The following is a 15,764-nucleotide window of genomic DNA, read 5'->3' as shown; positions in this document are numbered from 1 at the left end:
TACAGTAGCACCAGCCAACTTCTTGTTCAACACACGCTTGACCAGCCCAACCTGCCTCTCCACAGTACCTACGAACGAGTGTGCTGCAGTGGGCACAAGATGCCATTCAAAATGCATCCTGGTATCCTTCAAAAGTTCATCCATAATTCGTTTGGCACCAGCCATATTGGTGCCTCTGTCTGTAGTAACCCTTCTAGGCATATTGTAAAACGCCTGAAGTTTTCTCAAGCCGACCAGCACGGCTTCAGTTGAATAATCGGTCAACACGTCAACAAACACAGCCTGTGTAAATCTACAGGCCACAATCAACAACCAGACTTTGTACTTAGTCTTGGAACTCCTGGTGCCAACGCCAGGCTTCACAACTTCTATCGGCCCCGCAAGGTCCATATGCACCTCCTTGAAGGGCATTGAGGGCTCAACACGATCTGGCAGAATATTAGCAATTGCGGGACTCGAACGCTTGGCATATTCAATGGAACATGCAGCACAACTCTTGACCACTTTTATAGCCTCCATGCGGCCATGTGTGATCCATGCATACCTGCGGCTTTGCGCCAACGTTTTACGATGGCCTCCATGTCCCAATTCATCGTGGGACTGTTGAAGGATGAGCCTCGCCAACCTGTTGTGGCGGCTGAGCAAGACAACACCTGGGCTGTCCTTCATAACTTTCCTGGGGCCTCCAGCAGCGGCCTCAAGAGCCTCATCTCCCCTCCCGGCCATTTTCAATATTGTGAATGACCTAAGGGGAAAACATCCATCATGACCCACTATGGGCCAACAAACCTGGACCTTGTGATGATAGGGTTGAAGGGAGTCGAATTTCCCCTCGGCGTCCATGGTCATCTCCTTCTCTTGATTGAAGGAAGTCAAAAACAAGTCACAAACAGAATCCATGTATGTATTTGTGAAAGTGTAGTTCTCATAATACCTAGAACTATCATTGTTGCTAACACCATCCTCATTTGTTGCAACGCCACGTTTCTTGACAAGCAACATTTTAAAGCAGTTGGCAGCCTTAAGAACTGCGGCCACAGTCCTCCTTGCCTGCCTGTAGGTCCTTCTTGCCAGGGACCTCCAGAAATCATTGTCCACCACCTGTGTGAACATTACCTTGAGCTTCGCCATCTTGGGATTTAGCTCGCTCTCGGGAATGGATGCATTTACCTCACCAGCCGTCTTAACGGGCCACTGGTCCTGTTCCAGGCGCAACCAGCTTGGACCTTCCTGGTATGTAGATCCAGGTTGTACATCCTCAATCGTACACAAACCACGCGTCGCCAGATCGGCGATGTTGTGTTGGGTTGGAACCCATCTCCAATCTTCAGGGCTCGTCAACTGTTGTATCTTGGAAACACGATGACTGTTGAAAACATTTAGCATGACACTGTCACTGGATAACTGAGCCAGGGCACAGCTGCTATCACTAAAAAATACTTTGCCAGAAATGTTGAAAGGTAGGGCTCTGACAACAGTATCCACAAGCCTTGCCAAAATTAGACAACTAAGCATTTCTAACCTTGGTATAGACTCTATCTTCACTGGTGCGACACGTGACTTGGCGCAACACAAAACTACATCATATCCTCCAGGAACTGGCCATCTCAGGTAGGTGATGGCTGCATAGGCCTGGTTAGATGCATCACAGAAACCAACAACCATTGGAAGCCCCAACGGCTTATCAGGAACCATCGAACGTCTGAACGACACATTTCCAAGTGCCGAACGGTCCTGGAGGCTGGACACGAGCTCCGACCTCAACTCTCCAGGTATGACATCATCCCAGTTGCATCCATGTATGCAAACTGAGCGCAGACAAAGCTTGGATTTAAGCAGCAATGGCGCTGCTAGACCCATTGGGTCATACAATTGTTGCACAATTCTCCAAACTTCTCGTTTAGTTATCAACTCAGGTAGACTTCTCCAGAGATCCTCCAGATCCAGGTCCTCTAGTAACTTTCTACCCTTAATCTTCTCGCCGTGGTTGGCTCTGACAGGTAGGAACAACTTATCCTGTTTAGGGTCCCAAACAAGGCCCAAAACTTTTACACTGTCAACATCATCTCCAGAATAAATAACAGATTTAAATCTGAAATTGCCAGGTGCAATCATATCTTCCAGCTCTTGGACCAGCTGGACAGCTTCAGGTTTACTGTTATGACCGCTCAAACAGTCATCCACGTAAGTACAAGTCTCCAATTTGACCGAAGGAGGATCTTGATACAAAACAAATTCAGGACTGAGTGGTTGCTGAACATCACTCCACACCTCTTGCTGGGCTACAACGTCACAACCTCTAATCTTCTCAGATCCATAAACATCTTGAACATCCTGCTGGGAACGTCCACCAAAAATACGACCAGTGAGTCTGAGGGCGGTCACGGCCATATCGCCGGCCAAGGCTTCACCAAAGTTGATGGTTTTGGTGAGATAAACCTCCGGCTCTCCATCAACTGTATCAGCGAAAAAAACACGTTTCAGCTGAGAATCTTCATAGGTAGCTAACAATGAATTGTAGAACTTCTGAATGTCAGCCACGAATGCACACTTATAACTTCTGAACCGAATAAGATTGTGCATCAGGGTATATAATGGAACTGGCCCGTCCATCATAATACTATGGCGGCGCAATGACGGCAGTTCTTACAACCGCTGCACATTGATGGCGGCTGTATCCCCAAACTTTCTGTACTCAGGAACTCCATCTTGCTGACCTCCAACTTAACAGCTTTACAGGCGACAGGATTAGCAACAGTCCTGCCATCTGCAGACACAACTAAATAGCCTGTACCAAATAAGCTTCTGTACAGTCTAGAATCACCAACCATTTTATCTGCACACGGGAACATAGCTGGTGTTAAATGGCCGATAAGAACATCAATCTTACCGTCGACCATAGAAAAATTATCAGGCTTCATGTTGAAAATTTCGGCGGCGGCTGCAGGATCAATAGAACGCAACCCTTCTTCAGTACCAATGCTGGGCACTACCGCCGCCTCCAGAATATGTGAATTCCGGTTGCGGTCAACCAAACAAATCTTGACTGTAGGACATGCTTGGCTCTTTCCATCTGCCAGAGAAATAGTAGCTGTGCGACCAGTTGATGGCAACTCTAACTTCTTGGCAATAGTTTAGTTTAGTTTAGTTTAGTTTAGTTCAGAGCGTGGAGCGAACAACATCTCTCTCTCTCTAGCCCATGTGTATGTACTAGTCTGTACAGCACACCCCCCGCTCTTTACTAATTCCCCTTTACCCCACGTCCGTGGTCCCTCCGCGTGTTGGTACTGGGAAGATATGGTAGCCATGGGCAAACTCGTATATAGTTTTGGCACCATATTTTACACCGCCGTCTAGGCAAAATCGCCGGTGTAAAACCGTTAATACTATCCTTGTGAATAATCGCCTAATCAAGTGAAATAAAAATCCGCAAAACTTTTATCTATTTCTATTTTTAAAACTTGGCCACATCACACGAGGGCCAAACCAGTGTCGCTCTCTCATTGGCTAGTAAGCAAGTAGCGTCCACAACAAACCACGCTATTGGCAGTCAACAATTTTTCCTCGCTTCCTATTGGCTAGTTGAGCTCGAAATCACCGCCATCTTAGCCACACGGCTTCACTCGCTTGAAAATGTTGCCGGAACAATCATCTCCCGCATTTTGGGAAAGAATGGAAGTGATTTTCGACAAAAAGTTTGAGGAATACGATAAAAATAAAGCCAAGGTAAGACATGAGGAAGTTTTTAACACAATCTCTAGCCATAAAAAAGAAATAGATGCGGTAAAAAAACAATTCTCCGAACTTAGTGATAAAATCTCTGTTCTTGAGCAAATTGACAATTTTAAGGATGCCCAAATATCGGCAGAAACTTTAAAAGCGATTAAGGATAGTATTGCGGTCCTCCAGAGTAAGTTCGAATGTCAAGCAAAAAACGATGACAATTTTAAACGCTATTCGTTTTTTCAGAACTCCTGCAGGGAGCAGCGTAGTAGGGCGTGGTCCCTGAGGGTGACGAACTTCCAGTCGCCCCACAGCCGAGAGAAGATCACCATGCTGTCAATATACAACGCACTCATTCTGCCCGCACTGAAAATAGCCCACCGTAACGGCCTACTCGATTTCGTCCCCCAGTACTGGGGGGACGTCATCGAGTACGCGCATCATTTGCCGTTTAACCCCAAGAGGAAGGAAGTCCCACAGGCCATCTTCAGGTTTCATTCCCGCGTCCACCTCCAAGCGGTAATGATATCCAAGCGCCCTGTCCTCGAAGAATACACAGCTAAGTTGAACCAGTACAAGACTGCCAGCCAGAGTGTGTCCCCTGCACCCTATTTTCCAGGTAGAATGATAAAAATGCAATACGACACAACACGTTTGAATAAAAACGTCCAGACATTTTTACATTCAACAAAGCTGATCTCCCGTACCAAAATAATGGGGGAAACTGTGGGTTTTCAGATCAAGACAGGAACCAGATGGCAAAAAGTTCTGAATCCATTTGCCGACACTTTAATCGGCATGACAAGACCAATACCTGGCACCGAGAACCTGTTCAGCACATCAATGGAGCCCCCCCTGATCAAATACAACAGCGTGCCCTATGCAGACAGAGGATCATTCTTCCCTAACTCCAAGTTCTGCAACCCCCTCATCACAGAGGATGATTTTGAGGATAGCTTTGAACCTCCTCCCAACGCTGCCAACATGGACGAGTTCCCTCCCTTGGAGTCCGCAACCACCTCTGACACGGCAGCCGCCGATGTCCCTGAGGCCGAGGATGAGAACGCAGCCGAGCAGATGCCAGCTCCAACAACTGCACCCAGCGTAGCAGCAGCTCCAGCCCCTGCCACAACAGCAGCCCGCCCAGCAGCCAGAGAGCCAGAAGCGGATCCACCTAAACAGCAGCCGCTACCACAGCTGAAATCTATGCCTGCAAGAACTGCAAAGAAAACCAACGACAGTAAGATAAAATGATTAGATAGTACTTTCTTGCAGTTAACAAATACTTACTGTCCTTATTATGAATGATTATTGATTAATTACTAAAATTAATCCGTTTATTTTTCTTGTCATATAATGTCATGTCATCGTCTGTCAAAGATTAAAAAACGAAAACTAAAAACGAAAAGAATTTAACTCTACTTTACCTACCTACTCCCTATGCCAACTTTTAGATAAAAAATATTGATTAAAAGATTTTTTTTGTATCTAGCTAATACCACGGGGGGGGGGGGAAGAGTAAAGAGCGGAGGCACATCACCTCCTAACTAAATGTTTTATCTATCTCACTATTATTACTATTGTAAATATATTCATGTTTTATGTATGCTGATATATATTGTTTTTCAGTCGTTCCCACTGGTTGATATACGTGCTAATCCTCCTGCGATAAACTTAGACTCCACACCAGTACCCTACAAGCCTCCCTAATGGATTAAATGAACAGGTACCTGCTAATTTAAATCTTAACCCTACACTAGACCTCCTAAACCCTATATATGGCCAACATTTTGATGGACTTAACGAAGAATTTGGTATTAATTGTCAATACATGTCAGAAAATGAAGCAATAACAAAATTGAAATCTTTTAGAGAACAACTGATAATTTTATTTTCTTTAAACTGTCAATCGATAAATTCTAAATTTGATGAATTGGTGGCGTGTATAGATAAATTTAATTGCAAAGGAATACGGCCCAGCGTTCTTGCGTGTCAAGAACTCTGGGCAAATTCCAATGCAAATTTTGACGTATATAATATTGAAGGCTACAACTGGCATGTCAACCTTAGGAAAACACAAAGGGGGGGAGGGGTGGGATTACTAGTGCAAAAACATTATAAAGTAGTAAAAATGTTTGACAATATCTCCTTCAAAGAACGTATATGTGAATCTATCTGTCTCAAATGTTCGTTTAATGGATTTAAATTCTTAGTGTTGAATACCTATAGACCCCCTAATCAAAGTAGTGCTGAACTTGATGAATTTTTTGAAATGTACCTTGAATTATTGGATAGGATTATGTCACTCAACCTACCGTTCTTTATTGTTGGAGACATTAATCTTGACTTGTTCAGGATTAATGAAAACAACAGCCCTAGTATGCGTCTGCTAGAGTCGCTAAATTTCAACGGCATTTTGAATACAATTACCAAAGCCACCAGAATCACAAAAAACACTTCAACATTGATTGACATTTTCGGCGTTGGTAATTTTATTCCAAATCTTATGTTGTCTTGTGTCTTAACATCACAAATAAGTGATCACTTGTTGCTGATAAATGCGTATAGAATTAATGCTAACAAAAAACCAAAGAAACCTGATACTTATGAAAAAAGATTGCTAGGCGATGATAACATTAATTCACTAAATGACGCACTTTTCAGTACCGATTGGTCAAATGTACTTAACCAAAATGACGTCAACGTTGCCTATAGTAATTTCATAGCTAAGTTTCTTGAGTTATATAACATCTCATGCCCCATTGTAAAAGTCAAAAAAAATTCTAGGGTCCAGCCCCAGCAGCCCTTCATGAACGAGTACCTCTTGAGAATGAGGGAACACAAACATACCCTCCACGACAATTTTCTTAGGGAAAGAACAAGGGAAAGTGAGCTGTTGTATAACTCTTATAGAAACTCTTATAATAGGAATGTACGTCGTGCAAAACTAGAATACTATAGGTCAAGTATAAGAAATTGCGGCAGAGATAGTAAGAAGTTATGGCGTTGTTTAAAAGATATGCTAGGATTTGATCAAAAGAGTGCTGAGTGTTCATATTTAGAGGTCGGGGATAGGAAAGTTGAGGGTGACCAAGCTATCGCTAACGAATTCAATTCCTATTTTAGTCAGATTGGAACCTCCCTTAAACCTGAGATCCCAACAACAGAAAAAAACTTTGCAGAATTTTTACCCCCCCCCATTCAAGACTCAATCTTTTTTGAACCCCTTTACCCGTTTAAAGTAATAAATTTGATTAGGAACATCAGGCCCAAAAGGTCCACAGACATCAATGATGTCAGCATGTTTTTAATTTCTCGTTGTGCGGATGTTATCGCACACCCCCTTTGCCACGTCTATAACCTTTCCCTCCAATCTGGCGTCTTTCCTGACGGTATGAAAGTAAGCAAAATTCTTGTCCTCCACAAATCAGGTTCACTCAATCAAATGGATAACCACCGTGGTATTTCATTGATTGATAACCTAAGCAAGCCCCTGGAAAAGTACGTATGCGATAGCTTGGTAAATTTTTTGGATGAAAAAAACTTTTTTAACTGCAGACAGTTTGGATTTAGGAAAAACATCTCAACTTACCATAATGTCCTTGACCTCTCAAATATGATCACTCAGTGTCTAGGTCGAAACAATTCCTGTATGTCCATATTTTTGGACATACGGAAGTGTTTCGACATGATCCCTAGGAATTTGTTGTTTGAAAAGTTAAGGAATGCAGGAATAAGGGGATTACCATTACAATGGTTCCGTTCTTATTATAGCAATAGACGTCAAAAGGTGTATTTTAAGGGGTTGTTTTCATCTACGTTGGAAGAGATTATCATAGGCGTATTACAGGGGTCAGTCCTTGGCCCAATATTGTTTTTGATTTTCATAAATGACCTTGCAAATTGCAGCCCAGAAGTTTTTATTAATCTTTTTGCTGATGATGCCCTAACCTTCATGGAAAGGAACTCATTAGCAGAATTGATTGAACTCGCAAAAGTAACCATCCCCAAACTGACCGCCTGGTATAACGCAAATGAACTCTTAATCCATCCCCTCAAGACCAAAGTTATGGTCTTTACTTCCCCCAGAGAAAATCTTACCCCTGAAGAAATTCAATTAAAAACGGAATTTAATGTCTTCATAGACATGAACAGCGTAGGTGAAAGCATCCCTGAAAAGATCACAAAATTAAACCTTGTAGATGATAATAATGAGGGTTTTGTAAAGCACTTAGGAATCAGCTTGGATACAAAATTAAAGTTTTCTTATCACCTTAAAAAAGTACATGCAAAAATCTCAAAGATTATTTACTCTATGCGCGTTATGCGCCATTTGCTTGATAAGAAACACTTAAAGATTTTATATACAAGCTATATTAAATCTAGTATTGAATACTGCTGCCTTCTGTTCACAGCCTGTCCAGCCTATCTTTTAGATCCCATTTTGAAGATACAGAAGGCGGCAGTAAGAATAATAGAAAACTTACCTAGCAGAGCACACACAGCAGAATATTTTAAAAGTAATGGGATATTGCCCATTAATCTATTAATAAAATTTAACGTCTGTAAATTTATGTATAGGTACCTACATGGCTTACAGCCAGAAATTTTTAATAATACCTGGGAAATCTCCCGTGATCGCCACAGGTATAATACTAGAAATGTAAACAACTTTGCATATGCAAATGGAGTAAATAGAACTTTTTTACTAAATTCACCCCTTCATTCTTTTCCCACAATTTTTAACAGTCTTCCCAATAATATAAAGCAAATAGTAAATGAAAAAGAATTCAATAGAAAATGTTTTACTCACTTTCTTAACCAAATAGACTTTACATTGGTACCTATAACCAAACAAACTTAAAAATGGTAAGTGTTCTATCAATATTTTTATTCATCCATGTCCTATACTCAAAAATCCAAAAATAGGATCTGTAAGATCCGAACTCTCACCCGGGTAGTTAAGGAGGGGGGGGAGGGGGGTATATAGTGCTTTCTACAAAACTTCACCAAATTCTTGCATTCTAACATTCTAACTTCAAATTTAATTATATTTTTCATACTCATTATATTCATCATACATCATTAATTTTCACCAAAATTCTTTTTTTTTTCCATCATCCATAATTTCACCAATTTCATTGTCATCTATTTATAGTTTTTTGTTGAGGCCGGAAAGTCTTATATTTGAACGCACGGACACATCCTATTATAGAGCAGCGTTGGCGTTATTAGATTGTTAAGTCATTGAGTATTAAGCTTAGGCGTGGGGTTGGGACACAGCTATACATGTTACTGACAACTGCAACAACAGTAAGGTTGTTGACATAAAAATTAATCCATTAAATTGGAGAGAATGTTTATTTCAACAATTATTACAAACAAATATAACTCAAGCACTTTTTATTTATTTATTTTATATGTTGCTGCAGTTACAGGTTAATAAGCGTTGAAGCCGGGTGGCTCTAGCAGACTCATCTAAATATATAAACGATAGGTTGATACATATTTTTTCACGTGTACATTCATTCACTACAAAATTAGGCATCAATATCATAGGGTTCAACCAAAATTAAATCCATCACTCATTCTTATAGTCTGTTGCCCACTCTTCTCTTCTCACACTCCTCTCTATCTCTATTCACAATCAGCCATACCGTCGGTCAGTTCCTCCCCAAATCAGATCACTCAGTCATTCAATCCTCATTAGCGTCAACAATCTCTGGCAGGTAAGGTGACCGACGCCGCCCACTAAGAGTCTGAGCGCATCTTTCCGCGCACGCCATGAGCAGTTCCTCGATGATAGGAACGGCGGCTTGTGTGCGCCGCAAAGAGCGCAACCCGGACAGGCAGCCTGTCAAGCTACGGGGTTGTCTGACAAAGATAAATGAGCGCAGCTCATTAATCTCGTCATAAATCCTAAGCATTTCGAGGTAAACAACATCATCAATTGAAATCTCCCAGAGGTAGAACTCTGCCAACAAGGAAGCGTTTGTTAAACGCTCAGATAAGTTATTCCAGGGACCGACTGCCGCGGTCAGAACTCTGGTGCGCAGCCACTCGGACACCAAACCTGCCATCTCTCTCTTTCTCTAATTTTTTTCACCTCTAGTCCAGTCCCTGTCGCCAAATCCTCACCTCAGTCAAAATCTTTCTCCTGAAGTCTTAACGTCTTAGCGTCTTAACGTCTTAACGTCTCATAAATCTTTTACAAAAAGAACCTTCACTTGAAGAACAATGCTAGTAAACTGATGTGTTTCTAAAAATGATTTTTAAGCCTTTTTAAATTGAATCTAGCAAAAACAATTTCTTAATATCAAACTTAACAAGATTTTTAACTTCAAAGCTGCAAAGCCACTCTACAACTAGCTTAGCCAATATTGAATACACGATCAACCTAGGTTACCTAAGTACATCGCCACCTGTAACGTCTGACAAAAATTCAAATAAAATCAGTTTTTCTCTAAAACACTCATAAAATCTTAAATTTTTATATTTTGTCTAGTTTTTACCTTGGTTTTTATTTAAGTTTTACTTAACGTATTAGGTACATATGCGCGCCCACCGCGCATATGTATTCCTTGTTATTGCAATGTTCAATGTTAAATGTTTAAATGTGGCTAAAATCCATCAAGCCCTCTAGTTTTTACCCAACAAAAAACGCAAATATGTAAATTTATTCTTATTTAATAAACGCCATCAGGGATGTAGGAATATGGTGACGGGTTGGGAAATAAATTACAGGTATCAAAGAAGTGTGGGATTGGAATCCCACAGGATTTTAAATTACTCAGTTCTTATAATCTTTTAATCCGGGAACGTTAGGGCGGTGGGAGTCGCGGTCTATAACGGGAAAAAAAACATGGCTAACTTCCATGGCACCGATAACATAATTGTATTGGTCTTATTTTTGGAAACCCCGTATGGATTCTAGTGAAATGATTGTTAGATGGTATATTCAGCATACCGTAGTATAGTAGTCTTACATATGTTTTTATATATGTCAATATGTAACTAAAACAGTTTGTTACAACTATTTTCTAAAAGCTATGAAACGATTTGGTAAGCGCCGCGAAGAACTGCGGTTCAACAACCCCGGCCGGGGTTAAGCCATCCACTCGCTTCACAGCTTGCTCAGTGTTCAATTATATAATAAAATTGTATAGTAAAATGTAAAATGTAGGTGAACGGGGAAGGAGAAGTTCACTACAACCCTGAGCTAGGTACATAAATAGTAAATGTACTACAGGATCTTAAAATTGCTAATAAATACAATTTAATGGATTATTATTTGTATAATGTAATAATTTATTTATTATCTTGCCTGCAATCTCTTTCAGGAAGAAATCTAGTATCTTAATTAACATGCAATCTTTTTCAGGAAGAAACCTATAGTTAAAAATTGTAAACTTTATTAGTAACTCGCCCTAATTATATGCACCTTAGAGGAAATAAAATCTTATCTTATCTTATCTTATCTAATACTTCTAGAAATCAACGTCAAATTTGCTCCAGAGTCCCACATAGCATTGACGGTGACTTGACGTTTGTCAGCCGCCAATGCTGGGAGCTGCTGCAACATCAGCATAAAATTGTTCTTGCTAAACAATTGTGATTCATAAACTGCCGCAACTTGTCCAGCCACAGTCTCATGAATCAAGCTATTATGGGGCTGATTGCAGCTGTCTATGGTACAGCTGCCAAGTTTATCGGCTCTGGGACAGTCGGCCACCCTATGCCCCTTTTGCAAGCAGAGCAAACAGGCGCCTATCTTCTTGATGAAGACTTTACGTTCAGGAACAGACATATCCCTAAACTTGGAGCACTTAAACAACAGGTGATCAGAACTACAACCTTCCACCGGGCAAGGCTGTTTCTTCTTGGTCTTAGCTGGAGACCCAGGTTTACCAACGGCTGTAGCTGCGGCCGCAGGATTACCTTTCTTCTTGGAGGGGGTGTCTACATCAGTCGAGCACCGCATCAAAATGGCGCCCCTCTGTTCCTCTATAATCTTCAACAGCTTAGGAACATTTGGGGTATCCATCGAGCCCAACGCTAGGTTGAGCTTATCTTGAAAATCACGTGGCAACTTCTTGGATAACATCTCCAGAAGGATCACGGTCAACCACTGGCTTGTGGTAACTTCATCATCATCATCATCTTTAGTCAGCTGCTCGAGCTGGCTAACTGCACCACCAAACTCTGCTAAGACTGTCACAATCTGGTTGGAGTCCGACGGTTTAGGCTTCTTCTCCCATTGGTTGAAAAGGCAGAGCATCTGACGTGTTTTGGACTTAAAACGTGCATCAAGGTAAGCCCATTGAGATTCATGCGATTGAATCTGAATTAACTGAAGTCTCAACTCTTTATTTTTACAGACCTTTTCACTGCTCAACAATAACTGTAAATATGACGGGTCCTGTCCTACGGTAAGCTTTTTAAAATTGTCCTTGAAACTTACGTAGGCTGCCTCTTGGCCGTCAAAGCTGGGAAGAAGGCGTTCGTCGACACGATTCATATATCCTGGCGTGAATATAGAACCGGTGCCGAACTGTGGTGTGCCAAATGGTGACACAAATGGCGATGCTGTCGAGGCACCCGCCGTCGTTGTGGGCGGCTTCACAGGTTCAAGCTTAACCTCAGCCAGCCGTTTCATCAAAGCAGACAAAGTGTTTATAATTGGTTCTGGTAAGGGAAAGTATGACCCTTTAATAACTTTCACAATCTTTAAGCATCGATCATATAGTTCAGCCTTATGGTCAGGCAAATTATCACCAACTAAATCAACAACACTTTGAATGTCACTAAGCTCTTCTATAGCATCTAGAGCATCTTTCAGAGCACTATAATCCTTTTGCACAGTAACTATATTAGAATAAATGTCACTAAACTCCTCAAGCTCTTGGATTCTCACACCAAGCTTGCTAAAACCGACCATGATGCTATCGAATGTCTCGAACTTGTCATGGACAAGGATTGACTCCTTAGTGAAATGTCTAACGTCAAGCTCTGAAGATTCACTGACCAACTTCATCACTTTATTTAGTTCACTGGTTAGGGCCTCGACGGCTGGGCGCAGCCGCAATCCCAGTTGAGCGCCTTTATTCTTTTTAGGACCCATGATTGTCACAAAAGTTAACTGTACTGATTACGATTATAATAATGCGTGGTAAGGTATCACAACCAACACATTCACAAAACTTCACAGATATTTTCTTAGCCGCATCTGTTCTGTCTTGTTTTCATTGTTTCGGAACGCATGCCTAGCCGTTCTCGAAATCTTATCTCCAAGCCCTCCGAATGACCAACATAGCGAAGTTTACAAATGTGTATTTATTACCATGAAAACAGTAAGTCTAAAACAAAAATATAAAAATTAATTACATAAAATTAATGGTTTATTATTTTTGTAAGATCGAGGTTGCGTGATTTCAATTTAATTAAAAATATAAAATTTCTAAAAAACTTTAAATTGGCACGAAACATATTAAATCGCATCAGAAATTGATAATTTTAGATTCAAATGATCAATAAAATTAAGGAAAATATTCGTATGTCAAAAGTTAGCAATTAAATGGTCTATTTGTTGAAAAATCAATGTTTTAAATTTCTTCCTAAAATCATACCATTCTACGCTTATTATTAAGAATTAAAGATAAATTCTTACCACATATGATGTCAAACTAAGCAGGAAGGCTTATTTGAGATCTTCCACGGATTAGAGCGCATGTATATTCAACCAATACATTATTTTCATTCACGTAGCTCTTCACATGGGAATCATCAAAGGAAAAATGCGCGTCTTTTTGTTTGTTTACAAGCGACGCGCGGAGATAGTTAGGAATGCCGCGTAACACACTCATTCTCTGGTGTAAGGAAAAGGGAATTAATGGGTTCGAACTTGCCAGGGAATACAAGAAAATACATTCCAACACAGACAATTATACCCATTTGTAATTGCTAACAATAATCAAAGTGATATTTCTTTTCTTGTATGGTACATGAATACGGTACCATAAGTTACAGCTTTAATTTTAAAATATAGTAGTTTAAAGGAAAATATTTACATAGGGCGATTTTAATAAATAAAATGGCGTTGAAGGATTTTGAAATCGATTTGAAATGCATAAAGTTTCTAGATTTAAATTGATTAAAATTGCTTTATATATAAGCCGAAGATTTGATTAAAACTACTTTAAACTATCTGACTATCTTTGAATTAAATTAAATTATAAAAATCTATCCATCTATTTAAGGCTGTAAAGAACTATACCACCAAAACCCAGCAAGAACAACACAATCAAAATCAAGACATTGGCGGTAAAAACGGAAGCGACGGTAAAAAACGCGTCGGCGGCGGTAAAGATATCGGTATTGAGACTGACTGGGATGATTATAACGTTTCTAGGCAAGCGGACATTGATTTTATTTATAGATATTATTTCAAATGTAATATATATTGTGTGTGGGGTAAGTCATGCAACCGCAATTGCAAAGCTGGCTGCCTCAAAAAATGTGGGAATTTGTTCGTTGAAAAACCAAAAATTAAAAACTATTCGTATTATCAAATCATTACAAATTTGTCTTTTTTTTGAATGGAAGTACTATATAGCGTGTCACTTAAGATCTTGTAACGAGAAAGCCCAATCTTTCCCGCTTTTGTAATACTTTGAGGAGTACGATTCCAGTTACGTCATATACGTTTCGGGAAAGAAAAAGGGAAGAGGGAAAGAAAATCTTTTCAAAAGAGATGGGAGAATAGGGAAGAGATTTGCTTCCCCCTTCCCTTTTTATATGACGTCACAAGAATCGTACTCCTCAATAATTATACAAAAGCGGAAGAGATTGGGCTTTCTCATCTGTTGTTGTTTTGTTTTTACAAAAAAAATTTGAGCACTTTTAATTATGGGTCAGCAGCCGCGCTCTTGCCGCAGGAAAAATGACATTTAATTTACTAATCAGCTGGGTTTACTTAAAGATGCTAATCTAATACGGGTATTATTTGGCGGACTGCGCGGCTGTCGAGCGTTGCATTATTCTTTGTCTTACATATATTAACAAAACTACACATATTTGACAATAAATGTTACTTTTGGGGCAATTTTGAATTACGTATGAAGTACTAGCGGCTTCGCCCCTAGCCTCTAGGGGCTTTGCCCCAAGAGGTGATAAAAGAAATTATGGCGAAAATCGTAAGAACCATGGAAATCTCCTTCAAAAAAAAAAAAAAAAAAAAAAAAAAATGGGGGGGGGGATTTTTTGTTTTTGGGGGGGTTGGGGGTGTCCCACCCCCCAAGAAAATAGCTTAAAACCACCACAGGACCAATAGGTAGATACCCTGAAGAGTAGAATCCGATCGGTTCAGTGGTTACCGAGATCTTAAGGGACAGACAGACAGACGGACAGACGGTCAGACGGACAGACGGACAGACAGACAGACAGACATCGTTCTACTTTGTATTATAGATTACATTATTTGGTATCTTTCTATCTTCATTATTCATCTATTAAGATGTCTTTGTTTCTTACTCTCTGTCTTTATCTTTTTTATTTACCCATTTTTAAAAGCGAAGCTTTTTCTATAATTAGGGTCGGTCACGTCCGTCCGTCCGAGATAGTTAGCTTTTATTCGTTAATTTAAGCATGTTAGAATTGTCCTATCGATTGAAAACTTTGCGTGGTGATTCCTGTAGTAGTTAGGTACGATTTAGTAAGCGTAGCAACTCTATAATCGTTACCAGAATGTCCGTACGTCCATTTTAAACATGTTGATTTTTTTTACTTTTTAATAACAATTTTTTATGTGATAAAATCATCCGATTGACCTGATTTTTTTAACTGATTCCTATTACAATAAGGTACAATATTATGAGCGAAGCATCTCTATAATCAAGTATTAAAAATGTAAGTATGTCCTTAAACAGAATTCTGTATTTAAGAAGATTTGCAAAAAAAAATACGTATAATTTTGTCAAACCCTATATTTTCATATTTTGTATATTCAGTTCTGACACTCAATAAAAGTTAATGTTCGTCTGTCA

At 40.0% G+C, this 15,764-nt stretch overlaps 1 protein-coding gene across 1 annotated transcript in view; it reads left to right on the top strand.

The window, feature by feature from the left end:
* LOC145317872 (uncharacterized) overlaps positions 1 to 15,764 on the top strand; it is a 110,788-nt gene that overhangs the window by 72,286 nt on the left and 22,738 nt on the right. Inside the window, exon 6 of the mRNA XM_080159153.1 lies at positions 13,980 to 14,131. Coding sequence (XP_080015279.1) covers positions 13,980 to 14,131 — 152 coding nt within the window. The remainder of the gene's footprint in view (positions 1 to 13,979; positions 14,132 to 15,764) is intronic.

This window comes from Acartia tonsa, chromosome 1, assembly GCF_053477335.1.
Source record: "Acartia tonsa isolate MP-2025a chromosome 1, ASM5347733v1, whole genome shotgun sequence".
NCBI classification, from domain to species: Eukaryota; Metazoa; Arthropoda; class Copepoda; order Calanoida; family Acartiidae; genus Acartia; species Acartia tonsa.
Note: the sequence above shows the minus strand (reverse complement) of the source record. Positions and strands in the feature narration are given on the sequence as shown.